The 27,999-nt window shown below is 37.5% G+C and overlaps 1 protein-coding gene across 2 annotated transcripts in view; it reads left to right on the top strand.

Moving 5' to 3' along the window:
* LOC145356989 (SRSF protein kinase 1-like) overlaps positions 1-25,602 on the top strand; it is a 76,551-nt gene extending 50,949 nt beyond the window's left edge. For both annotated transcript variants that reach the window (XM_080210017.1, XM_080210018.1), the window contains 13 exons: positions 5-113; positions 795-882; positions 2,765-2,852; positions 4,521-4,627; positions 6,062-6,227; positions 7,165-7,190; positions 10,193-10,424; positions 11,169-11,597; positions 12,845-12,945; positions 13,147-13,254; positions 14,576-14,645; positions 20,749-20,841; positions 23,629-25,602. In XM_080210017.1, coding sequence (XP_080066143.1) covers positions 5-113; positions 795-882; positions 2,765-2,852; positions 4,521-4,627; positions 6,062-6,227; positions 7,165-7,190; positions 10,193-10,424; positions 11,169-11,597; positions 12,845-12,945; positions 13,147-13,254; positions 14,576-14,645; positions 20,749-20,841; positions 23,629-23,813 — 1,802 coding nt within the window. In that variant the 3' untranslated portion in view covers positions 23,814-25,602. The remainder of the gene's footprint in view (positions 1-4; positions 114-794; positions 883-2,764; positions 2,853-4,520; positions 4,628-6,061; positions 6,228-7,164; positions 7,191-10,192; positions 10,425-11,168; positions 11,598-12,844; positions 12,946-13,146; positions 13,255-14,575; positions 14,646-20,748; positions 20,842-23,628) is intronic.
* The last annotated feature ends 2,397 nt before the right edge of the window (positions 25,603-27,999 follow it).

The raw sequence follows: 27,999 nt of genomic DNA, 5'->3' as shown, positions 1-27,999 counted from the left end.
ACAGGTGGATATCATCATGTTAAGATTGGCGACCTTTTTAATGGACGATACCATGTGATTCGAAAGCTGGGATGGGGCCATTTTTCTACCGTTTGGCTATGTTGGGATATTCAGTAAGTCATGTTTAACTAAGCTATTTATATCAATAACAATTTTTTCTGAGGTGGTTTCTATGTTTGTGGTTTTAAGCCGTTTGTGCTGCTGACCTTTTATGGTTTGGAGTTCAATGGCATTAAACTCGTGATGAATGGTAGCCGAGTCTGGACCGACCATATTTAACAGTATAACCTCATGGCAAATTTCTAGAATGGATGGCTTAACTTCACACTATAGTGCTGCAACTTTGCTTTTGTCAAAAGCAGCCTTGATGCATATGACTCATGATTTGGGGAAAGTGCAAACTCTTTGTTGAAGCCCTAAAATGTAGTCTTGGTTACAATTGACTCTGATGGTGTCCTACTGAGTCATCTAATACACACACGGTTTATAATCCATTGTGGAAGCTAAATGAGAGGTAATTTGTCTATGATTATCTCACAGTTAAAATAACTGAACAAATCCAAACTCGTGTACTTTTGTTTGATTCAGTTGAAATTGAGTAGGAGAGAAGGTTTGAGTTTCCTATATATTATCTGTACTTGAAATTAAAGCATGAGCGCAAGATATGTTTTCAATTTTAAAAAAAATTTCAGCTTGAGAGACACTTAATCATGTTTAATATGATCAAAAATGGAAGATTACTTCTACATCATTGTCGTATTGAAAGAATTATTAAACTGCTCCTCTTGATTTAGAGGGAAAAGGTTTGTTGCCATGAAGGTTGTCAAAAGTGCTGAACATTATACCGAAACTGCTCTGGATGAAATCAAACTACTGAAAGCAGTGAGTATAGGTTTTTATTTTGAACATATTTAATGACAGCACCATTATAATAAAGGCTCTTAAACCCAACTGCTAACCTTGACCCTGTTGATTTAGTCATTGTGACAGGATGTGCAAGTCCATGGCATTGTTACGGTGATAATTTCTAGTTATACAATGTTTTTTTTTTATCCTAGTGATTATATCACTTTAAATGAGAGATCTTTTTGTTCTGATTGTAATGAAAAGGTGAGGAGTAGTAACGTTTATTAGAGTTGACTGGTTTTTCCAAACACCTGCCCAGGAGCAAACGCAGGCAACTATAACCGGAGCTTGTACAATAGTTCAAATTGCAAGAAATCCCCCTACGTTTTCTAGTGAGATCCAAAACATAGTTAACCACCTGAACCGGAACTCTGTGCAATACATATCTTGGAACTTTGGTGTGTACCGAGTCCTAGATTGTATTTTTGGCATCCTACAAATAATATCATTGTAGGGCATCTGGCTGTATAAAAGTTGCGAGCCCTGATGTGAGACAGGAAGTTCACATTCATAAGTGAAGACAGCTCGATACTCCAATATAAACATTTCTTTAAAAAGCATACTTCAGTTTTGAATCTTGCTTGCGAACGTCACCAAAATGGCAAAGGCCTACAAATAGGTCAAGATGCAATATGTTTCTCAAAGTGTAAACCTTGTATGGTTGTTGTACAGAGTCTTGGTCAGACAGCATATAATACTGTGCTTGGTTTTGAGCACTAAACCTTGAAGGATATTTTGGCCTTGGGAGTCATACAACACAGCCAATGGGAGGGTGAGAGGGATGTAATCTATCTTTAAAAATAAAAGAATTTAATAGGGTAGTTAGAGAAATTATTTCCTTTTGAGAAATGTAAGAAGGCATTACCTTTAAAATTCAAACTAGATTATTCGAGAGTGAAGTTAGAAAACACTTCACTTAAAGGGTTGTGGAAATCTGAAACATATCTCTCTCGCCTACCCCCACAAAAGGCTACTAATGATACAACAAATGTAAGTTTTAAGTACGAGACTGCAAATCTTGTATTAGCTAAGGCCATCAAGAAACAAAATGGAGGACTTGAGATATAGATCAACTTTATTCTAATTAAATGACAACCGGCTGAGGGCAAAGTTGTCTACTCCATGAACATTGCAAGGTAATCAAATTAATTTTGAGATTGGGGACATTTATCTTCTCTCCAGTAGTTATTTTTTTAATTGAAGCATCTATATTTAAACTTGCATGAAGAATGCTTTTTTAAGGCATAGTTAGAACAATGTTCATATATCAGCTTTGGCATCAAGAACATGAGCAGTAATCTGACAGGAATTACATTCTTTTGGCTCAAATATTTCCTCTTGAACTAGCTATGATAGATAACAAAATAGCTATGACAGCATATCTTAATTGTATTTCAAAATATTATAAATATAAATGAGAGCATAGATCTGATCCAACAGAGATTCCTTGGGGACCGAGGTCTTCTGCTTGAAAAGCACTTAAAAATCAATTGAATTTTTCATTGATTTAATAAGCATTTAGATATTAATTTATATATGCAGCAAGTCCGAAAAGCTCTAATAGTTTGTAATTGTTATGATTTGAGCTTGTTCCACATATTTTGTCTCCTGGGCTTTACAGATAATCTGCCTGCACTGATAAGCCCGTGTTTCTATAAACTGAAATGCCATTATGTGCAAAAGTAATCTGCAATAGGAAACAGCTGGTTGAGCAGTGATCGTTTTGTTGTGGTATGGGTTTGTCTTGTGTTCATAATTGTTCTCTTTGAAAGAATACCTCCTGAGTTTTTTGAGTTTAAAGCCATGTCTATGTAGTAAGAACTGTAAATTGATGAGAAAATGTTTGGTCATTTTTCAGGTTCGCAATAGTGATCCCCATGACCCAAATAAAGAGAAGGTTGTTCAGTTATTGGATGACTTCAAAACTTCAGGAGTGAATGGATCCCGTATCCTTTATTAACTTTTTTGCATTCGCAGCTGAATGATTATCTCCCTATTATGTACGTGTTGACAGAAAATCTTTGGTTTCCCTTTTGTTGATTTCTTATACTTTCTCTTAGTCTTATTTTCCGCTTCACCTTCCCTCTTAAACTGTTATATCTGATCTGATTTTCTCACCTAGATATACATCCGTTCTTTGTTTTTTTTCACAATTTCTATTTCCCCATTCATCCGAAGAATCCTGTATTTGGCTCCCTTGTTGGAATGTACCTAACCTGTACCAAAAACATTTCTTCTTTTAAAAATTACCTACTGCCTCATCAGTTTTTCTTGTCAGTCTCTGGTTTCATTTTATCCTGGATAGATCCTTTCACGTCACACTGAAATTAACCCTCTTCCAATTTAGACGTTCTATATTATTTGTCCGTTGTTCTTGGGTACTCATTTAAACCTTATGATACAAAGATCACTTTTGCCCACATTTTCCCACAAACACTTGTTCACTACATTACCCAGCAGCAGATCTAACAATGCCCCTTTTCTAATTGGCTGAACATTCTGATCCAAGAATGGTCAGGATAAAACTTAATTTCATCAACATGACTGCATATTGTACGATAAAGACTTGTAGCTGAATGACCTCCCCTGCTTGACTGTTTTTTTTCCTCTTACTTGGCCATTCCTGGTTTACTTGGTTTTCTGTTAATCTGCTGTCTATTCTGGAGCTAAGGCCTATATTTGAGTATTTGCCATTTGGGTGAAAGCATAGTTCTTTTTTCCACTTGAATGCTGAAGATCTAGTTGGTCATTCAAGTGATCAGGGAAAATTTGTTTTTTTTCTTATTGTTGCTTTGAGCATTAACTTGCTCTCGCAAATTAGATTTATTGCAGTACCAAATATATTCATGCATTGTGAAACATAGTTAACTATTATGAAGCAAACTAAATGGCCATATTCCCAAACTACCTGTTGCTGTGGCTCTGCTTTTACTTTTCTAACTGATACAATCATAGTGTCATGTTTCAAAAATAAATTACTGGTCTTTTTTTAATAAATTGTGCTCAAGGTGGGAAGGAACACTTCATTTCAGAAATGCAAACGTGAAGCATGCCTAGGTCAACTAATGCAACCAGATCACTTTTCCGCTGCTAGCATTGTCTTGGAAAGCAGCCATTTTTGTACCAGTGTGGGATCTTTTACATCTCCAAGCCATATTTAGACCTGCCTGATTGCCATAAGTGAGAACATGGAAACAGACCTTTTACTCCAAATATTTACTCTGTAGAGCAGTATTTCAGCAGGGTTCTGCAAGTGCACATATTAGGAACCGGTTAGATATTGCACAAACTCTTCTTATATTAAATAATAGCCTGCAGTCCAGAGGAGGTTTCTTTCCATTCTTTTGGATTTTATGAAGTGCTGATGGTGCTTGGGTGAAATCAGTGCAAGTACCTCCTGAATAACTTGTATGGCCATGTTCTCACGATTGTTTTGGAAGATTGGAATTGATTGAATAAGTCTGAGCTCAATACATGCCAATGAAATTGATGGTATATTCCAAGTAGTTGCTTCTCTGGAGGGTTATTATATGAATTTCCTAGTTTAGATAACCTGGTTGCTTTAGTGCTAATTGAAGATCCAAGACTGGTGCATTTCCTTGACCTAGTTCAAGATGTTTGCATGGTGTTTGAGGTATTAGGTCATCATCTATTGAAGTGGATCATCAAATCAAACTACCAAGGACTTCCTATCAGTTGTGTCAAAAGCATCATTCGACAAGTAAGTATGCTTGTTTTTTTTTGAAAAATGAAGCAAATGGGAGAATTTGCAAATTTAAGCTCAGAGTTCTCTTTAGAAGACTAATGGAAAAAGTAAGCTGTAATAGCAGCTGACTGAATTTTATGCTGTATAATGCTCCCTCTTGTGGTAATTGTGGTTAGTTTTTGTTCATTTTTCTGATTACCAGTACGAACATGTATTTCCTTGCACAGTATTAAGAGGTTTCTGGTAAATTTGGTGTAAGAGCCCTTGGAAGTTAGCTGTAAAATATAGTTGTGTAAACTGCAGAAACTTGGATAGCATTGTTAATTCCATGCTGTAATCTATAATCAGAAGTTCAATATTTACATTATCTTGTGTTCCTTGAAAATATTTGCATTAATGCTGCTTCTGGGCTGCAGCATTCCAATTTCTTGAAGTGCATGTTTCTTTGGTTTACATGTTGCTAATTCTGCCGATGAGTGAAATGTAAATTATATTAAAATATGATATGTTGGTAAGGTTAATCTAGGTAAGTACTTTTTATTTTTGTTACCAAATTTAAAATTGCAATGGACTTGACTTAAATGAAATATGAAATATGCAACATTTACCTTTTTTGGAATTTTTAGTTTTGTTATATAATCTAGAACTTTGCGACAGTCAGCATCAGCTGTGTCTCAGCTGGTAGCAGCCTTGAGTCAGAAGGTTGTGGGGTCAAGCCCTACTCTAGGACCTGTGTGTAAAATCAAGGCCGAGACTCCAGTGTTATAATAAATGAACAAATGTTGGAAGTGTTGTCCTTTGGGTGCAATATTGAACAGAGTCTGCCCACTTGGGTGGAAATAAAATACCTTGCAGCACTATTTCAAAGAAGGACAATGCCATTGTCACTGCTGACGTTGGCAGTATTTCTTTATTTACAATATTTATGTTAACCAATCAAATGGATAATCTGGTAATTACCACATTGCCCTTTTTGGGCATTTGCTGTGTGCAAATTGGCTGTTGTATTTCCTGCATTATAGCAATGATCACATTTCAAATAATGCTACTTTGCCTTAAAGCATTTGAGACTTCTGGTGTTTTTTTTCAGAGAATTTGATGACACAGGTTTGATATTTTCAGTGTGAAATTCCATTCTGTTTGTGTGATGAAGATTTTGCTATTTTTGTTTCTTGTACATGATGTGATAAACTTGAATATGAATTGAGTAAGCCAAAAGAGAGGCTCATTTTAATATTTGAAGATTTACAAAAAGATGAACAGATGCACCTACATCTAAAGCTGAATGATAGCTTCAAGTTTCAGGTGTTGCTTTGCATGCTAATAATAGTTGTAAGGATATAACTTGCATTATAAATTCCATGTGTTGATTTTCTGAAAAGAGAATCAGGGTTCACTTATATACTGGTATTGTGTAACATTCAAACTTTTTGTTAAAATTGCTACTAGGTCCTTCAAGGACTGGATTATTTACATTCCAAGTGCAAGATTATCCATACAGACATAAAACCAGAAAACATCCTGCTGTGTGTGAATGAGGCTTACGTGCGCCGTCTGGCTGCAGAGGCGACAGAATGGCAAAAAGCTGGAGCTCCTCCACCATCTGGTTCTGCAGGTAAGTTTTTAATCAAAACTGCTGTGATAGGAATTAATTAAATTTAAGAGAAGACCATTCATCATACTGTGGCAGTTATCCAAACTTTCAGTACTTTATTTTCAAGATCTTTTTTCTATGCCATTTTATAGTTTTCTTCAAATATTTACCTAATTCCCTCTTAAATTTCACAATTTACTTAGTTTTGGTAATTAAAACAAAAGAAAAATGGCATTTTCCTTGGCTTCTCATATTAATCTTGTATTTTATGCATCTGTTTCAGCTCACTGACCTGCAGCAATTATCTTCTACTACTTATTCTCATACCTTTTTAATTATGAATGTTTCTACATAATATCCCTTAAATCTTTTCTCTCCCGATGACTAACCAGATTTCTTTAAGATGATAATGATGGCCTTCAATCATTGGGAATATCTTGGTGATCTGAACTGTTCCAACCCAATAATTGGTGTGCGTGAAATTGCACCTGTTATTCCAATTCTGTCCCAACTGTATCTCCACTTGAGATGCTGCCTTTCCATCTTTACCTATATGAAAAGATAGACACTGCTATTGGCTGGTGAATGCTGCAGGAATTTAACTGTTACCTAGGAGGGGGAAAGAAGCCTTCATGTGAAGAATGCCTAATGAATCCAAAATGCTACCCTTTGCCTCTGCTAGGAAAATATTATCACATGCTCATAGCACAATATCTTGTTTTAATCTATTTCCGCTGCACCATCAAAAGCCACATTGATTAGGACTGTTTATTTTGTGGACCAGGTCACAGTATCAAAATATATTAAGGGAAAACGATCTTTGACTTTCTGCTCTATCAACTTGGTTTACTCTATGCTGTTTGAGATGTTTTCTTTTCAGGGAATTTAATCAGCCAATTTGCTGAAGTTGGGTAAAGCACATTTTATCTTAACTTTTGTATTTTCTTCCCACTTGTAGTGAGCACTGCACCACAGCCGAAGCCTGTAAGTACATTTCTAGATTTTGTGGTGGCATTTTAATGTTCTTATCGGTTAGATTAACGTAAATCAAGGATTTCTGAGAAAACAAAACTCATCATTCTTTTATAGACAATGATTATAAACCGTTTAACTGATGCTAGAGTACTAAAAAGGACCAATGAAACTCTGAAACAAAATAATAGAAGCCAAACTCAAGGCAATGGTATTTTTTATATAGTTTTTAATAATTTTGCATTTTTTGTTCAAAGCTGACTAGACATATGTGCATATTTCTCGATGTAAATGAGCTAGGATTCTGGCATCATTTTATGTTCAGTCAAATCATTAAAGTTTTAAACATAAACCACATTCTATCCAATGATTTTTACTAATTTCAGCTTGTAACATTTTAATCAAGTAATGAAGCATCACATTTAAAAATAACTCGGGCCTCTTGAATTCTGTGGCATCTCGGGCTGATTTTCATAGGAAACTCAGCCGAGTTATTTAACGTGGGATTGTAGATTACTAATAATCCTGTTTAACGTTTTGAGTGAAATCTCGCTATTGATTACAATAATAGTACTTTTTTTAGAAAGAAGTATAATTTTTTGACTTTAAAATCAGTTTCCTCTGCTCAACCTTTGCTACCATTTCAGTTTGCTATCTCTAGGTCAGACATTTGAGTATTAAATTGCTTTAAACAAAACAAAACATGGATTTAGCTGAAGTGCCTGCAATTTTCAGCAATGTATCTCAGAGTAGAGCACAGAGCCTAAACATTCAACTGTTCTAGCTAAGTTTGTTCATCCATAATAGCAATTATTTCTGTGTAAAGTTACTAAATCCTGCATTTGCTCAAAAGGAGTATAATTGAGGTCAGCCATATTAGTCAACAGATACGTTCAACGTGCACTCAGCTCAGCAGTCCATTAAACAAGATGCAATCTGTTTTTCTACCTTTTTAACGTAAAAACCCAATATCGATGCTATAATCACCAGATAAAGAAATACAATTTTTAAGTGTAGTACTTAAACATTTAAATCATTATAGTTTCTACCAATCCAATTGATAGCTGGTGATAAACAGATATTTCTAATTGACAAAGCTGTAGCACAATATGCAAGCTGCTGATATGTGGTACTGGGAATTTGTTTGGGACATTACTTAGAAAATAAGAACAGGAGGAGATCATTCAGCCCTTTGAATCTGTCCCACCATTCAGTATGATCATTGATCCTCTATCTCAATGTCATACTCCGGCAATCTCCTCCTATCACTTGACACCTTTGGAGTTGAGAAATTTATCTATTCCTGAAATAAATTTCAGTGACCTGGCTTCCGTAGCTTTCTGTGATGGAGAATTCCACGTGTTCACTACCTCCTTGAGTGAAAACTGTCTCCTCTCAATCCTAAAGTGGTCTACTCTATCTGGAGACTGTGACCCCTTGTTCCAGAGAAGCCCCAGCCAGAGGAAACATCATCCTGACGTCTAGCCTTCAAGCCCTTCTCGAATTTTAAACATTGGGATGAGGTCCCCTTGCATTCTTTTTAACTCCAGTGAATACAGGCCCTTTCTCTCATATAACAATGCTACTACCCTTGGAATCAATTTTGTGAACCTTTGCTGTATTCTCCTATGGCTAGTGCATCATCCTTGGGTAAGGACCAAAACTGTCTGTGGTACTCACCAGTGCCCTGTACAATTGCAGTAAGACATCCTTGCTGCTGTACTCAAATCCTTTTGCAATGAAGCGTAATATACCATTTCCAGTTTGCTGCATTTCCAAGCTTGCTGCATTTCCAAGCTTGCTTTCAGTGACTCGTGTACAAGGGCACCCAAGTCCCTTTGAACATCAACATTTCTCAATGTCTTACCACTTAAATTGGTTAATAATGAGATTGAGTGTTCTGGGTAGACAAGCTGGTCACATGGGTGGATAAGTGACAGATGGAATTTAACTTTAAGTGTGAGGTGATGCACTTTGGAAGGAGTAATTTGACAAGGAAGTATACTGTGAAAGGTCTGACACTAGGAGGTTCCAAAGAACAAAGGGACCTTGGTGTATTTATCCATCAATCTCTGAAGGCCAAAAGGCAGGTTAAAAGGGTGGTGGAAAGGGCATTTGGCACATTTGTCTTTATCAATCAGGGAATAGATTAGAAAATTAGAGAGGTCATGATGGAGTTGTAGAGAACTTTGGTGAGGCCCCAGCTGGAGTACTGTGTGCAATTCTGGATGCCACATTCTAGGAAGGGCGTGAACACACTGGAAGGGGTGCAGAGGAGATTCACCAGGATCTTGCCTTTAAGTTATAAAGACAGGATGGATAAGCTTGGGTTGTTTTCTCTGGAGCAGAGAAGACTAAGGGGCGACCTGATTGAAGTGTTCAAGGTTATGAGGGGCACGGTCAGGGTGGATAGGAAGCAGCTGTTCCCTTTAGTTGATGGGTCAGTTATGAGGGGGCACAAGTTACAAGTTTAAAAACTTTTTACAAGAGGGTGGTGACAATCTGGAATGCACTGCTTGGGAGGGTGGTGGAGGGGGAATGCTTCACATCCTTTTCAAGAGTCCCTTGATGAGTACTTGGCACGCCATGACATTCAAGGCTATGGGCCATGTCCTGACCAGTGGAATTAGGTGGGAAGATCAGAGCCTTTTGTGCGCCAGTGCAGACTCAATGGGCCGAAGGGCCTCTTCTGTACTGTAGTATTATGTAGTACTGCTATTCTGTATTTTATTCCTACAGAAGTGGATAACTTCACAGTTATTCACATTACATTTGCCACCCTCAAACACTTATAATACAATTGCAAGGTAGGCCAAAGTGGAAGAAGGAATGCAGACACCGATTGGCAGAGCTTTGTTCTTGAAGGAAAGTCCATTTAATTATGAAGGTTGAGGGTTTTGGCTATTGATGATCTTGAAGATGATTTGAGAATTATTATTGAAATAACAATCAAACACCTACTTTCTAATTCTATGTATGTTTCATGCAGATTTAAATATTGCATTTTTATGTAGGTTGGAAAAATGTCTAGAAACAAAAAAAAGAAACTCAAGAAAAAACAGAAGCGGCAGGCAGAGTTATTAGAGAAAAGAATGCAAGAAATTGAAGAGCTAGAACGAGGAGCGGGAAATATGGATAAAGAGCAAGGATTGGAGGATGGTGATGGAGAGCCAGAAAATGAAGAGACTCAATGCGTCATAGAGCAGATGGAAAAAACAGTGGATAATATGACCAATGAAGAACAAGGTAGTTTGCATCATCCTTAGCATAATCTAACAATAATTCCTGTTGCACTTGGAGAGTCTTCCTCCCAAATTGTCATTTTTATCTGAATGTTTTGAATTAAATCTTTTGCAAGTGTAATTGTAATCTATGCTTCAGAGAAGTTCTATCTGGTGAATTTTTGTGCACAGTTACAAATTCTAATGTTCTTTTATGGAAGGTTGTTGACTATAGCAGTAATGAAGGAATTTTTCTCTGCTCTGTTAAATTGTTTTCCATTAGATTTGGATATTGGCATATAAAAATCTGTTTGCTTTCTTAAGAATGTTAAAAGTTTATGAACCATTATTGTTTCAAAAATTGTGTTGATGCATTGCACAGAGATGTCATTGCTTTTTATTGTCTTGACATTGACTAGTTCTCTGCTTTGATTGTATCTGTTTCTTGTGTTGGTGAGCTTTTCTGTTTAAATTTGGGAGTGCAGCTAACAGCTGGTTATAGGTAAACACCTGGGGATTGGTGAAGTTGATATAAAGTTGGTTATTTCGATACTGTCACTTGTATTTCTTGCTAACTAAAATTAGTCACGAGAAGCTCGTTCATTTCTTAATTCTGAAATTCTTAATTGGCATATACCACTGGTTTTTGCACCAATTTGTTGAAATCGCTGCTTTATAGATATAGGGCAATACTTTCTGTACCCCTTTGTATTTGTTTTGTAAACCAGGAAAATAGTTTAAAATTTCAGTACTATATTTATATTTATAGATGAAAATGAACTGCAAGAGAAAGAACAAGAACATTTAGAAGTTGCCACTACTGAAAAAATAAGGACAGAATCAATAAACTGCAATGGACATGTAGAGGTTGGTCCCCTTTCCGATCAAGTTAATAATGGTCAAGAAGAAAATAAGGAAGATGTTAATCAAAACACCAATGATTGTGAGCATAAAGAACCCTATAGAGATGGAGACTTCTCCTTTCCGTGTTCTTATGACATGTTAAATGGACTTCTGCAAAATGGAACAGAGAAGAACCAAAACAGCCAGAGTAATTTCTCAGAAACCGGACCTTTAATAACTGGAATGTTGGAATCTATGACCTGTAATTTGAACTCCGAAGGCAACCCATTGGATGAAAATGAGACCAAGCAGAGTAGAAGCAGGGAAGATTCTGTTTGCAGCTCTGGAGACAATGGTTAGTTCTCTTTTGAATCCTGTAAAATGTGTGCAGTATTTGTCACAAGTAGAACATTCACTTTCGATGTGTCTTTGATTTAGTTTAATTGGTCTTTCAATCCTGATATTCCAGCATGGACAATTGGCAACTGAGAACTAACTTTTCATGCCTAGTGATAAGTGTGTAGAGAGAGGGGTGTGGGCAGGAGAGAGAAATGAATTTAATCCTTCGATATTCCACTTGTAATCCTGGTTCTGTCTTCCTACACTTTCCAAAATACATTCTTCCCTGTAACTTGTGTTTCTGCATTTCATATCAACAGCAAAACAAACATGGATATTATTCCTCGGTATGGATCAACCTGATGTGGGGCAAAACCCTTTCACTGTTCAATGTACCAAAATTTTCACAAACATTAATTACATTCATAGAATCCCTACAGTCCCGAAGGAGGTCATTTGGCCATTAAGTCTGCACAGACAACAATCCTACCCAGGCCCTATTCCTATAACCTCACATGTTTACCCTGCTAACTAAGGGACAATTTAGCATGGCCAATCAACCTAACCTGCACATCTTTGGACTGTGGGAGGAAGCCAGAGCACCCAGAGGGAACCGACGCAGACGCTGGGGGAATGTGCAAACTCCATACAAATCACCCAAGGCCGGAATTGAACCCAGGTCCCTGGTGCTGTGAGGCAGCAATGTTAACCAGTGTGCCACCCTCCTCTATTTCTGCTCCATTGTGGAAAAACTCAATTTTTTGAGCTTCTTTCAGTCTTGTTATCAGCCATAGTACTGATATGCTTTCTGTGCCTCTGATGTCCTTAATGTGCTTGGAATTGCACAAAAGTAACTCCTTACAGTCTACCAAATGTGAAAGTTTTAGCTTACTTAAAATCACCTAAATGCTTTTATTCTTGGCTTTTCGTAGGATCTCTCATCTCCTGATCCCCCTCTTTATCCACGTGTTAAGCGTTTGTTGTTTGAGGGTTATTCTACCATACAGTGCCAGTGACCTGAGTTCAATTCTGGCCTTGTAGAGCTTGCATGGAGTTTGTACGTTTTCCCAGTTTCTATGTGGGTTTCTTCTGGGTGTTCTAGTTTCCTGTGAGGCAGCAGTGCTCACCACGGTGCCACTGTGCATGGTTTTGTACTGTTTAATTTTCCAAAAGTCACGCTGCAACCCAATTTAAATGTATTTGTTTTCTCTTTTTCTCAAATGTTTTCAAGAATTTAATATCTGGGTTGTGTTTATTTTGCAGGGAAATCAGATGCTGCCAGCTTGCTCATCAATCCTCTCGACCCACTGAATGCCGATGGTATCCAAGTTAAGATTGCAGATCTTGGAAATGCTTGCTGGGTTGTAAGTGTATAATTTAATTCATGGGATTCAGAATTACATTTACAGTTGTTTCAAGTGCATTTTGGATAATTGAAGTAGAAATCTTGGATAACATAAAACTTTTTCATTATTTGGAAACTTTGGGGAAGAAATTTAAAGAACGTATTGAGACACCTGGTATCTCGTTGCTTATGGTGAATGTTAATTTACCTACTTGTTTAGCATAAGCACTTCACAGAGGACATCCAAACAAGGCAATATCGATCATTGGAGGTTCTAATTGGTGCTGGATACAGTACACCTGCAGACATCTGGAGCACTGCTTGCATGGTATGTAAGATGGAATACTGGAAATTTGTACAGATAAAACACCATAGAATGGATTTTCCAGTCCTATCTGCCCTGAGACTGGAAATTCCTGCCCAAGGACAATAGACCTTAAAATGATCCGTCCAATTGTCCGCTCCACCTGCGACAATTACATAAGAACATAAGAAATAGGAGCAGGAGTAGGCCATCTAGCCCTTCGAGCCTGCCCTGCCATTCAATAAGATCATGGCTGATCTGTCGTGGCTCAGTTCCATTTTCCCGCCCTCTCCCCATAACCCTTAATCCCCTCGCTTATCAAAAACCCATCAACCCGCGTCTTAAAAATATCTAGCGAGGCAGCCTCCATCACTTCAACGGGCAGAGAATTCCAGAGATTCACCACCCTTTGAAGAAGTTCCTCCTCAATCCCGTTCTAAACCGCCCCCCCCCTTTATCTTGAGGCTGTGCCCCCTAGTCCTACTGTCCTTTGAGCGGGAAGAGTCTCTCCACCTCTATCCTATCCATCCCATTCATCATCTTATATGTCTCAATGAGATCTCCCCTCATTCTTCTAAACTCTAATGAGTACAAGCCTAGTTTATTCAGCCTCTCCTCATAGCTCAACCCCCTCAACTCCGGCATCAGCCTAGTAAACCTGTGCACTCCCTCCAAGGCCAAAATATCCTTGTGTGAGTGCGGCGACCAAAACTGCACACAGTACTCCAGCTGCGGCCTCACCAATGCCCTATACAGCCGCAGCAAGACCTCCCTACTTTTATATTCAATCCCCCTCGCTATGAAGGCCAGCATCCCATTAGCCTTCCTGACCACCTGCTGCACCTGCAGGCTGGGTTTTTGCGACTCATGCACAAGGACCCCGAGGTCCCTCTGCACTGTCGCCTGCTGCTGTTTTTCGCCACGTAAGTAATAGTCCTTCCTACCATTATTCCTACCAAAGTGGACCACCTCGCACTTGCCAACATTAAATTCCAATTGATGCAATAAGTGGAAAATTTCCCATTTTTAATGAGAGCCTTTTTATCCATTGTATTTAATGTCAAATTTTCCCCTAGAATGTGAGTAATTATTAATAGTTATGATCTTTAGGATTTGCAGTTGCATTCAGCATAGTCATATTTCAAAAACATCAGTAATACCATTTGCAACCAGTTTGTCTTTTGCTTTATTTAAACAGAAACTGGAAAAAAAGCTCACCATGTGCTGGTTAAATATCAAATCGGAAGTGTATTTTTTAAACCTGATTTTAGTATGTTTGATTAGAATTATTTTAATATATATTTGTCGTTGGTAAACACATTTCTTTCTTTCCTTGTCTCCAAAGGCATTTGAGCTTGCAACTGGAGATTATTTGTTTGAGCCTCATTCTGGTGAAGACTATTCCAGAGATGAAGGTAATTATCTTTCATGATGAATATTCTTAATCATGCTTTTCCCTCCTAATCTCTTAAATATGAAGTATTGTTTGTGTATGCAGCTTGAGGTTGGGTTTCTTCCAGTTAAGTTTTTAAAATAATTAGAAAGCTTATTAGTGCTGGAGATGATTGGGATTCTCACTATCAATTACTGTTTTGCAAACTTTAGGGGTTTTTTTTGAGCTAAACGTTTTTAAGATTGTTAATGCACTTTACCTTTTTCGCTGATAGATTTTTTTTGTATAAGTATCAATAAGATTTTGGTGCATATAGATTAATTTTACCTTATAATTGCTGTTTTAGATTTAATTTCCATTAACAGTTATGCAATGTGCAACATATATTTTTGTATATTTTGGTTGTTTCCATGAACTGTGCTTTGCTCACATTCATCTTTGCATAAAGATTATTTGCATCTATCACATTATAGATGTGACAACACTAAAAACATATAAGCTGAAATATTGGAGTCAATGACTTTAGAATCATAGCATGTGACAGGTTATTTGCTGTTAATAAACCTTTGTATATTTTTAAAATTTACATTCTTTGGTTATTAACAAATACAAGTTCATGGAAAATAAAGCTTTTAAGATCAAATTCTGATTTTAAGTCTTGAGAATTCCCGCAAATCTGAAATAGGTCCAGTATTTTTGATCAATACATTGTGCATAAATATTATGTATTTTTAATAGTGACAAATAACTTTTAAAAATTTTGCTCTTGATTACTTTGCACAAAGGCACAGCAATTAGCACTGCTGCCTGCACCCGGAGCCAAGGTTCAATTCCAGCCTCAGGTGACTGCCTGTGTGGAGTTTGCACATTCTCCCTGTGGTTTCTGCCAGGTGCTCCAGTTTTCTCCCACAGCTCAAAGATGTGAGGGTGAGGTTGATTGACTATGCTTAAATTGCCCCTTAGTGTTAGGGGGAACCAGCTAAGGTAAATGAATGGGGTTATGGGGATAGGGCCTGGGTGGGATTGTGGTTGGTGCTGAATGGCCTCCTGCACTGTAGGGATTCTGTAATTGCTGTAAAATAATACAGTTCTATCCAAACAAGTTCTGTACCTTGATTCTGTTACATCTGTTCACATATACAGGTTATGACCAAGTCCAGAGGGGTGAATTAATATGTTTTCACTCCTGATGTTGATTATAAGAGAGTTTGAACTTTTCAAAGTGTGTGTGTGTGTGTATGTAATATATATACCTGAGCAAGCGTAAAGCAATATGAAGAAAGAAGCCAGCCAGATGGCTCAAGTTAACAAGTATGGAATTAGGTTTATTGTTCAATCTCATTTGGATAAAAATATAAGACTTATTAAAAAGGTAAAAACACTTTCTGAATGCTGTGACTCGTAAATACGTGTGCACATGCAAAACAAAAGTTACAGGGTGAAGGAAATGGAATTGATAACTTAAAAGTGCATAAGAAAGAAGGTATGCATTACGACCCCCCCCCCCCGCCCCCCCGGTCTTGAAATTCCAGTTATAAATAAGCTGTTGTTCTACTGAAGATGGTCTTTTTTAAATTGTAACTCAAGGTGCCCAAAACATCGGGAACTAGCTTCCAGACACTGGGCATGCGTGGTGTGCACTTTCAACATTTTTCGACTTTCATTTGATAGAAAACAATTTATCCCAGGTGCTTTACATCAGTGTAATCAGATGCAGATGAACACCTAAGAGGAGGAGATTTCAACTGAAAAGTACACAAGAACCTGAGAAGATTGCACTGAACTACAATAATGGCTTTAATTGACCCCACTCCACATCCTTCTACTTTGCTAAACTTAGATATACGTCCCCAAAACAACATCCCATATGTTTTAATACTGAGTCAAACCCAGCAATAATTATCACGCTTGACCTGTGTCTCACTTTTGGGAAACTTACTCTGGTTTGGAATAGCGACAATTGTTGAGCAAACTGAACTTTTAAACAAAAGCTTGATTGGGAGAAAACACAACTTCCAGTTGTGTGGCTGCGATCTTTGATGCACAACTGCTCTCCTCTGCTTATAGAATTAACCCTGCCATTGATGTATTGCTTATTCCTTCTGACCTTGTCTTTTTTGAACACCTTGTGTTAGCCCTTATTAATATTTCTACGTGAGCTACCCCTTTCTAGTATGTAAGTGTGACATCCTATCTTTATGTTCTCTTTTGAACTGTTAACCATCAGTCTTTAATTCCTGCAATTCTATGCTCTATTATTATCCACTTTGCTTAGATAAATATTTGACTGCTGGGCTAATCAGCATTTCAAAACCCTCAGTCCAGTTACTCAACCAGTTCCTTTCTATCAAATGTTTTAAACCTCCATTTCTTACAACTTATCCACATTTGTGATGTCAGTTCACAAATTATGGTATAAAGGAAAATGGAACAAAGTCTTGAATATTTTAGAGTCTTCCTTTAATCTGTTGAAGAACATTCTCTCTCTCTCTCTCTCTCTCTCTCTCTCTCTCTCTCTCTCTCTCTCTCCCTCTCCCCCCCCCCCCACACACACACACACACACACACACACACACACACACACACACACACACACACACACACAGAGAGAGACGTGTACTACTGGACCCAAAAACAGACACCGAACAATGCTTGACCTACTTCCAGTTTCTAATTAATATATGTCCACTTTCTGTCCAGGTTTTGGTGCCAGTTTAGCACCTGATTAACAGGCATGTTGCCACCTAATAGCTAGGTGACATACTTTCTTGATTTTATACACATCTCAGGCAATAGAAAGCAAAAATGGTCTGTGTATTTCCTGTTAATCCATTCCTTTGACATTGTCATTATTACTGTACAAGAAACGAAAAGATTGAAAATGTCAAATGTTGCAAAGTTGTTAACCTGATTGGAGAGTCTAATATTTAGACTCAAGATTAAGATGAATGTTATTATTATTAGATCAATGTCTGGTATGAGGGTTGTCCTAGGTGACGAGGTTGAACAGAATGGGCGTTTTCCAAGAATGAGGTGTAACCTCTTAAACAAGATCCTTGTGTGGTTGAGAAGATTTAAATGCTGCAAAGCTGATCCTTCCAACTGGAGTCTGGAATTAAGAGGGCTTAGTCTCAGGCATAGGGATGGCCGTTTAGGACTGAAATATGAAATTTCCTCACTTGGGGCATTGTGAATCTTTATAATTCTCTCACTTTGCATGTGAGTACCAGTGGTTGCACAGAATGAGAGTTTTATCACAGATTGAAAGTTATGTGGAGGAAGTCTTTTATGTTTTTCCTGTATTCTATAGTGTACAAATGTAATATTTTTAAAGGAATTTTTTCTCACTGTAACCAGTTTCAGTAAAATCAGTGGCTTCATGGTGTCACTATAATTTTGCTATACATTATTATGGTCATGTAATGATCACTTGCCACTGACACTCGGAGGAAAATATCTGTCTTAATCCACTCTTAGCTAAACTGCTGAGATTTTAATAATTGTCTATCCTTGTCATATTTCAAATGTTTCGATGGGATCACCTCAAAGACTCCAAGGAAAACCTCCCTCATACGTCACAGTCCAGCTGCCTAATCCCATCCTTCAAAGATGATGTTCCCTCTGTATTTTCCAGAACTGTGCACAGATATTCGTGGTGATTTCAGGGGCAGAGGCATTTAAAGGGCAACTAGACCAATACGTAGGATGAGAATGAAAGGACACAGACTCCATAAATGCATACTGTTTTAGTTTAGGCAGGCATCGTGATCAGTGCATGCTCGGAAGGTCGAAGGGCCTGTTCCTGTGCTGTACGTTCCTTTGTTCTTTGTATACTGGGGTGCCGGAGGCCCTTTTGATCAAGAACAGGGGAATCCTAACCACCATAAATCCTTTTTCTATTTCCACCACTGCAATTTTAAAAATTCTTTGGGTGTTTTGGCTGGGCCAGAATTCATTGCCTATCCCTAATTGCCCTTAGGGGGCAGTTGATAATTACATTTCTTTGGGCCTGCAGTCAAATGTAGACCACATCAGGAAGGACAACAGATTTCCTTCCCTGAAGTGAACCAGGTGGGCTTTCACCACAATTGACAATGGTTTCATTAATCTTCTAATTCTAGATTTTTATTCAATTCAAATTTTGCCATCTGCCCTTGCCCTGGGTCTTTGATTTACTCGCCCTGTGAAAATGGTGATTCCTGTTCTGAATCAACTGCGAACTGAACAAGGGTTGTCTAAGTCTAGATACAGTTTAGATGAGCACAAAAACACTCGAGGTGAAATGTAAGAAACAGGCATTATTCATATACAGATAGCTCAGATGGTTGATCTGTTCAGAGTAATTTTTGGTTTCTTTATCTTTCAAGTCCCCCATATGACTGTTGAAAACCTTTTGTACACCTTATTTAACCTACATTAAGAGTACATCACAGATGAGTCTTCCTGACTTAGCTCCTTTCTAATTTTTTTGGGGAAGTTCTGATAACAGCCACTTACTACTTTTGCACAAGCAGTACTTGTAGATGATACTCAAAAATATGCTTTCCTATTGGAAAACCTGTTGCTCCAAGATGCAAGGACATTTTTTCACTGACCCTTAACTATTAAAATTCCAGATCCAATGTTTCATATGTATGCCTTCATTTATGAAAAACGCTGTCATTTTTCCAAACAATATTTCTTTTTTATACCAGTCTGAATCTGTGTGTTACATTCTTCTGATTTGGTAGCATGGACATCCTCTCTGATTTCTTGGCTTTCCTTCTTCAAAATAATATTCATTGAAATCAATGATGACTCTAAGTTGCTGTTACTAGAATAGTAACTGCTTTGTATTGATGCTACTTGTCAACTGCTTGCTGTGTTCTCTAACTCAAACTCAATCAGCTATCTTTCTCAGAAGTTTTATGTCTTACTGCTCTTTGCCAGTAAGATTGCTAGAATGTGGCAGTCAATTGACAAATGTTTGCAGAAAATACACCAATTTCTGCTTGAGAAATAGATGCATTCCTAACCATTGAGTATTTTGTCCCTTTTAAAGCAGTAGGTGGCAGACGCCCTATTTATTTGTTTTTCCCAGCTGTTAAGTACACATTTCTGTTCTCTTCTGAGATTCCTAATTTTGTTCTCTCTTCTCATCTTTCTCTTCTCACTTGAAAAAGGACTTGCATTTAATAGTACCTTTTCATGCCCATACAACATCCCAAGCCACTTTGTAGTTAATGGAGGACTTTTGACAAGTATTGTGATGTCGGAAATGTGCAGCCAGTTTGTGCCCAGCATGGTCCCACATCAATGAAGTAAATGGCCAGATAATCTATTTTATGTTTGCCTAGGAATACTTCACTTGCAGAAGTAGCATCAGATTTTTTGCGGTGCTTTGTATTACACACGCACACGATTGAAACTTTAATAACGCTAACACTGGAAATGTACTTTTGAATCTGTAATTGTGTTGAAAGTTTGGTTTTACTTTCAAGAATTTTAATATTCACCTGGCCATTTGCCTGCATTACCTAGTCAATGATTTCATGTAAATTGTTACCTATAAATACAACCCATTTAGTTCCCTTTTATATTGGAACCAGTTGAGTTTGCAGAAATTCTTTAAGAATGTAAAGTCACCTGATCCCATGGTAAAATTAAAAATGTCTTTATACGAAATCAAACTTATTAATATAGGTCGTCATGCTCTACTACAGAAATTACTAAATGCGCTTTGAGATCCATGCAGTTTTTTTTTGTCTAGTAATAGAGCTAACATTTTTCCAATGTAGGTCATTCAGGTACAAACCTGACTCTGTCATATCTCTTCCGGCCTATTTAAGAGGGTCTTGCGTGAGAGAGTACATGAACGGCACAGTAAAAATCCGGCATAGCTTGCCTACTTCTGGTAGAACCAGACAGATTAATTGACCTTTTTCTTCTGCATTCTTAGAAATGTAATAAGTTAAACATGATGTGCAGGAGCACTTTTTTATACCTTAACTCCATATTTAAGGATGTAACCTATTCATTTGTTTGAAAAATTTGGAAATTAATTTACACCGCTGTGTACATAATGCAGTAGTTGTCTTGTATTGCTAAAACTGTTGCTTTGTTTTTGTCAACATTTCTGTATGCAGATCACATTGCCCTGATTATTGAACTACTGGGAAAAATGCCTCGGAAGCTGATTCTCACAGGAAAATATTCCAAGGAATTTTTCACCAAAAAAGGTAAAGTATCCAAGAATATAACAGTAAGATTTTTAAACATTTTTAATTTTGTATTTAATTTGAGACTGATATTTCTGTGCATGTTATAAAAATGCAATGGCAAGCTATTCAGTAACTCAACCCAAGTCTACCACAGCTCTTCACACCCCATGTCCTGTAAGGACTCCATCCCATTCTCTCACCTTTCATATCTGTCGCATCTGTTCCAATTATGTCACTTTCCAAAATGATGCTGCTGATGTCTTCCTGTTTCCCACCCACTATGACCCAACTCCCGCGCCTCTGCTCTCAGCCTTTATCCCCCTCTCAACCAGGCTATGATGCCCCTTTATCCTCACTTTTCGCTTCCCCAGCCTCTGCATTCAAAAGAGCATTCTTGCCATTCCACCAATTGCAGCATGATGCCACCACCAAACACATCTTCTCTTCACTCCCCCCATCAACATTCTGCAGGGACCGTTCCCTCTGGGATATCCAGGTTCAGTCCTCCGTCATCCCAAACCTCACTCCTTCCCACAGCACCTGCCCATGCAATTGCAGAAGGTGTGACACCTGTCCCTTTACCACCACCTCTGCTCACCATCCAAGAGCCTAAATGCTATTTTGAGCTGAAGCAGCACTTTGCATGCACCTCCTTCTTAATCTAGTTTATTGCATCGCTGCTCCCAATATGGTCCACTTTTACCTACATTGGTGAAATTAAACACAGACTGGGTGGCCGCTTTGCAATATACCTTCAGTCCATTCACTACCATGACTCAGACCTCCCTGTTGGTCGCCATTTAAGAAGTTCTCAACACCAGGTTAAAGTCCAGCAGTTTATTTGGCAGTACTAGCTTTCAGAGCCTGAAGCTGCTCCTTCAGGTGAGTGAGGACTTGTGTTCACAAACAGGGCATATGATGACACAAACTCAATTTACAAGATAATGATTGGAATGTGAATCTTTCCAGGTAATCAAATCTTAAAGGTACAGACAATGAGTGGAGAGAAGGTTAAGCAAAGGTTAAAGAGATGTGTATTGTTTCCAGCCAGGGACAGTTAGAGAGATTTTCTCAGATAAATTTGTTAAAGTTACTGTGCTTTTAACAAGGTTTCTGTATGTTCAGTCTTATTCAATGCTGCTAATGAACCATAGATTTTTCAGTTTGGTAATATTGGTACTTGTTACGTACTTTGTGATGGCTGTTGAGATTATGTCAATCTTGTATGGCTACCAAGGGCTCAGTTGCGCAGTATAGTTTAGGACTTTTGTAATTTACTAGCTCATGAATAGTAATGCAAGCAATTAAATCTGTAATGTTTCCCTGTAATCGCACTTGGAGTGTTACTTGGTGTCTAACCTGAATGGTAAATTTCAGATTATAGTGGTCTAACTTTGCATGTTTTTTAACTGTGGCTTGAAGTGACATATTAACTTGAAGTGAAAATTTTGAAGAATGGGTTTGACTTGATTTTGATTTTCTTTCCACTGAAGCAGCATTGCTGTTTTGTGGATCTGTTCTAAATGAAACTAAAAGGTTACACGTTACAGATCTTCTCTACTTCTCTCACGCCACCAATGTTAATGTAGCCTAAATTGCCATGGATTGTTGCATATATAGTGCAAGCTACCATAAACGATTCCAAAAATATATTTTACGTTTTACAATCAGTAAATCAGACATTCAAAACCTTGTGAAACAGGCCAATGTTTCTTTTGAATCTTCTAAAATTTCTTCCCATGGCTTTCCAACTTTTGCCATCTGAATACCTGCCCTTAATTTACTGTTCTGTTTTGCAGCCAGCTCTTTATTTGTTTTGCAGCATGTCGTATTTAATGAAAAGTCCTTGGCTGCAATATATTTAGATTTTCTATATGTGCGCACTGTCTTTCTTATAGATAAGAATGGAAGTGCTGTGCCTGTTTATATAGCTAGGAATTTCAGTAGTCTTGGCTTCTAATAGGCTCAGAAAATCGAGAGCAGCGTTCAACAAAGTCAGTAGAAAATTGCAAAAAAGGCATACCAGTAGATAACGTTGTGATCTTAAACTGCACAGTGCTCTAGTTGGGTTATACCATGAAGAGTCCCTACTGATTGCCAAGATACAAGGATTATATTCATATACTGGGCCAGTGCAAAGAATAACTATATGGCTGATCTCTAATATTGAGGGTCTGAATAATGACTGAATGGTGAAGCATGAACTTCCAGCCTCGCAAGGATGCATTCAATCGGTGATAGAGACAAATTAAGAATGGTTGGTAAATCTAGGTTGTTTTTTCAAATTAAATTGCAAAACTAGGACTAAGGAACATGGATTCAAAGTACAAGGTAAGTTCAGGACCAAAATCAATACACACTATTTTTTAAGTTTATTTATTGTTGTCACAAGTAGCCTTAAGTTAACACTGCAATGATGTTTATCAACAAGTGAGAATTTAAGGAACAATTGGGGCCTGCAAATGAGGGGACCCAAGTGGATGGATGTATTAGTTAAGATATAACTTTTTCATCTTGACTAATTTACAGTAACTTTCATAGATGAAACTAAAATGTTCCATCTCCAGTGACAGAAGGGAAACCTGGCACAACCATTATCTCAGAACTTATTTGTCATTGTTATATTGACAGTCTTGAAGAGCCGAGGAGTTCAGACTCCATATGCCCTCTAAGCTGTGTACACTAATGGAGGGGGAAGTTTGGCAGTGAAGAAAATGACAAGAACTTGTTTATTCTTTTTGTAATTCAGTTCATCACCTTTGAATGTTTAAGATGCTCACTTACCAAGGTGCTTTATCTCTTTAGGTGAGCTGAGGCACATCACAAAACTGAAACCTTGGGGACTCTATGAAGTGCTGGTGGAAAAGTATGAATGGCCACAGGAGGAAGCTGCTACGTTTACGGAGTTCCTGTTACCAATGCTGGAACTGATACCTGAGAAACGAGCCACTGCAGCAGAATGCCTCAGACATCCTTGGCTTAACTCATAGCAACCAAATTCATATTTGTTCTTTCCTTAACCTCATGCAGCACCTGGTTCATTGTCTTACAGGTACAAATATATCTGTATAGGCTACTCCAATCTTTAGGCAGATTTTACATATTTAGTTGAAAAAAATATATACAGGAAAAGGGATTATGCAGGGGTTTGGATTACAGAGAAATATGCATAGTCATTAATAGCTGCAGATTGTTAGCTGCTAATGAACACTAATTTAGTCTACATTCACCAGTTGTGCTGTTCATGACATATATGATGAGTGCGAGTATAAATGAGTAGTTCAAAATTTAATGTCTTTTGCCAAGGAACTGTAAAATCTACAAGTATCAACGTACAGCACCAGAGACCTGACAAAATCTTATCTTATACTCGTACCAAAGAGATAGCTAGCTGTGTTTTACATGTAGGATATTGACCGTTGAAATGGAGATTAAGGTATCTAGTAAATTAACTGCTTTCGCTTTGGAATGACTTGTGGCCAGTCTGCATGCTTTAAAGTTAGCCTGCTTAAGATCTAGGCTGTGCACTTGGCCTTCTGACCATGTTTTCTATAGGTAGGTTGATGGCTGAGTAACTCATGTAGTTGAGTGTTTAAGATGTGTTCATACTTACCAGCTTCCCAACTGCCATTCCTGGAACAGCACTTTAGAAGAAGCATTCTGTCAGTGACTGTTGACGTTCCAAAGTACTTATCAGTACTTGAAATCTCAAGTTTATTATTGGAAGAGCTATAAGATATATAGTAGGAAATTGATCCTTTCCATTTGTCCCTTCTATGTTTATATTTACTGCAGATCTTAGAAATGATAACATTGTATTTAAATATTACTGTTTTCTAATGAAGGTTCCCCATTTTATGTTTTGTGTAACATCTGTCCAGAAAATGTTTTTAAAATTTGCTTCACTGCATAGTCCAGGAAAACCAACTGGAATTAATCATTAATTTGGTCATGTTCTACTGCATTACAATGTGGCTTGTTTACCTAAACAGACTATATTTCAAAAATAAAGTGAACTTTTTTGCATACGATTTACGTGAATATTGTACATGAAAGGAAGTTGAGTTTGTAAAGTGTTTTCTCTACTTTTTGGAGGAGATCTTCAACCAGTGCCAGAAGAAATGACAGTCAAACACCTCCATTGAAAGTCTGCCTTTTTAGAAACAAATTAAAATGCCTTTGGGCTATAAAGTAAGATTACACTGGTCTGTTCTTAGCTAGTGCTATATCCAAAGTCGTCAGAAAAGGTATTTTTTTTTCCCAGTTGAAATATATCCTGTGGAATGTCTGAATTAATTGCATTTGACCAATGCAGCTAGTTAACTTTTATTTGCTATTGGTAATATTTGGCCAGGTTGTGTATTTAATGAATATTTAGCAAATCTAAAGTACATGAATAAGTGTTTCCCTTCAGTATCACATTGTCCTATGCTATAGGACAGTGTTTGGGTATGGCTTTGCTACCATTTGAACTGAGTCTTACAATGGTGTATCAAAAATCCAGCTGTAACAACGCTGTCCTATGTTGGTTGGAACTGCTTTATTAATTGCCTGTTCGATATTCTGTCAAAGATTCTTTGTATATATTGTCCCAGCAACATTTGTAAGGTGCAGTGATCTGTTTATTTTTTTTGGAAATGCACTTTTATGTAAAGCACCACAGTGATGAATCTAAATTTAAAATTGTGTGGCGATGTCATTTTGTAGGTCCCTTGGAAATTCCTGCTTACAGTAAGAACCCAATTGTGCAAATCTTGAAATAAAGCGGATCGGGCGCTATTCTCAGTTCTTTTTCTTTCACCACCTTCCATCGAAAAGAGTGGTTGCACCTATGAATTGTTGCAGAATTGACTTCACCATTGATCCTAATGGAATATTTAAAAATGACACAAATATGACCAAAGAATCACATTATTGGCAATGCCACAGGTAATTCAATAAATATTCACCTTGAAGGCATAAAAGAGATGTTAATATATAATGACCCTTCATCATCTAATCATTTTGGGCATAATCAGGCATAAGATCAAGTCAGATCAGTTGCAATGCCAGTTCTTGTCATCTTGGATTTAGCATGTTTTTCTTGTGAGGACCATGAATTGGAGTCAGTTTGAATTTGAATTGGTCTTTGGAATGAGAAAGGAGATGGCTTGGGAGCATGTCTGTCCACTGACCTTGTAATAAGGGAAAGGATCTTCTTTTTCAAATCATCATAGTGTTCAAGTGATCAATTGGTCATAAACATGTCTACTGGCAGCAATACCATGTATGATGCACAGACTGCCTGTGCTAGGGAAAAAGTGTTATTTGATCTAAAAATTACCATTGACAGGATTCCAAAATCAGCAAGAATGTCTTTTTTTTTCCTGATCTTTTGAATTTAAGTACAGGAAAGAAGTATGTTGCAGAGCTGAAAGGAAGTGAAAAGTAGTTTAACTAGATGCATACACCCCTCTGCAGGATTCTTTTTTACAATTGCAAAATCATGTGAGCTAAAATCTATAAGGGACAAATATAGGAATAAAGCTATATAGTGTTTATTATGCAACCAATTTAATGAATTGGTTTGTCCATGTTTAAAGTTTAGTTTTAGTGTCACAAGTAGGCTTACATGAAGCAATTGTCAAAATCCCTGAGTCGCCACACTCTGGCACATGTTCACTTACACTGCAGGAGAATTTAGCATGCACCTAAACGGCGTGACCCTTGGATTGTGGGAGGGAGAACATGCAAACTCTGCACAGAGTGACCCAAGCCAGGAATTGAACCCTGGCCCTGAGGCAGCAGTGCTAACCACAATGCCACGGTGCATCATGGGTGAAGTAGGGTATACAGGGGAGAAATGAATTTTTTTTACATACTTCCAGATCAGTGGCTTGTGTTTGGCTGCAATATGATAAGTTTGCATGGCTGTGTACATTTTCTTTTTTTATTCAACAGTAATGTTGTACTAATATTTCCTATGGCTTAAAACCCTTGCTGTTTCATTTGTATTGTACCTCTTTGCTGCCTTAGGAATCCAGGATTTTGTTATTTGGCCTCAAGTAGTTTAAAAATTTGGGTACAGGACTGCCTCCTTGATATACACCAGTATACTGATATGCACCAGTATACTGCAGATTGGTCATCTTTCTTAAAAATGCTGGTAACAGATTAAAACAATATTCATGGGTGTATACAAAATCAGTAGCATGGTGATAATGTCACTGGACAAGTGATTGAGAGCAAGCTAATGTTCTGGAGATGGGGTAAAATCCCACCATCACAATTGGTGACATTTAAATTCAGTTAATAATGAAGAAATCTGGAATTTAAAACCAGCTTCAGTAATTGAGACCATGTAGGTATCATCAACTGTTGTAAAAACCCATCTAGTTTAGTAATGCCATTTTGGGGAAGGAAGTCTGCAGTTCATAACCTGGTAGGATTGAGATTTGTCTGCAGATCCACAGCAATGTGGATGACTCTTAAATGGCTGAGCAAGCCTTAGATCAAGGTTAGTTAAGGATGGGTAACAAATGGTGACCTTGCCGGTTACGCCTACATCCCACGAAATGATTTAAAGTCTGTCACCCCAATGGATATTAATTTCAATTTCTGTGACCAAGACACGAGCTTGACTCAGCGGTACTCTTGCTTGAGTCAGATGTTAACTCAAGCTCCATTTTAGGATTTAGCGCGTAATCTCAGCTGATGCTTTTTAGTGCCATACTGAGGAAATGCTGCAATGTTGGTGATGCCTATCCTTTGTATAAACTATTGAGCAGTGGATCAAAGCTTTGATATTGGTGGTTCTGGTAAACTGAAAGATCCTGTGCCCTTGTTCCAAAAAAATGATGGCAATTTTTCGATGTTTTTGATAACCTTTTCTTCCAGATTCTGCTAGGTCTGAGTGTTTCAAGCACTTTGTATAATTACTTGAAGCCATTTGACTTAATTGATAGTATTTTATAACAACTGGGAATATAATTAGCCAGTATTGATGATGGATGAAAAGTTTTTAACCATAACCCCACGAATAGTATTCACTATCCCATACCCATCATTTTAATAATTTCTTTTTAAATATCAGGTGAGTAGTTGCCATAATTCTGTTAATACTTTCTAAATTGCTCTAAACGTTAATTAAATTAACTTTCCAATATTTGCATACAAGACCAAGAATTTGTCTCCTTG

This window comes from Carcharhinus amblyrhynchos, chromosome 22, assembly GCF_965287045.1.
Source record: "Carcharhinus amblyrhynchos chromosome 22, sCarAmb.v2.hapA, whole genome shotgun sequence".
Lineage (NCBI taxonomy): Eukaryota > Metazoa > Chordata > Chondrichthyes > Carcharhiniformes > Carcharhinidae > Carcharhinus > Carcharhinus amblyrhynchos.
This window is presented reverse-complemented; position numbering and strand designations above follow the sequence as displayed.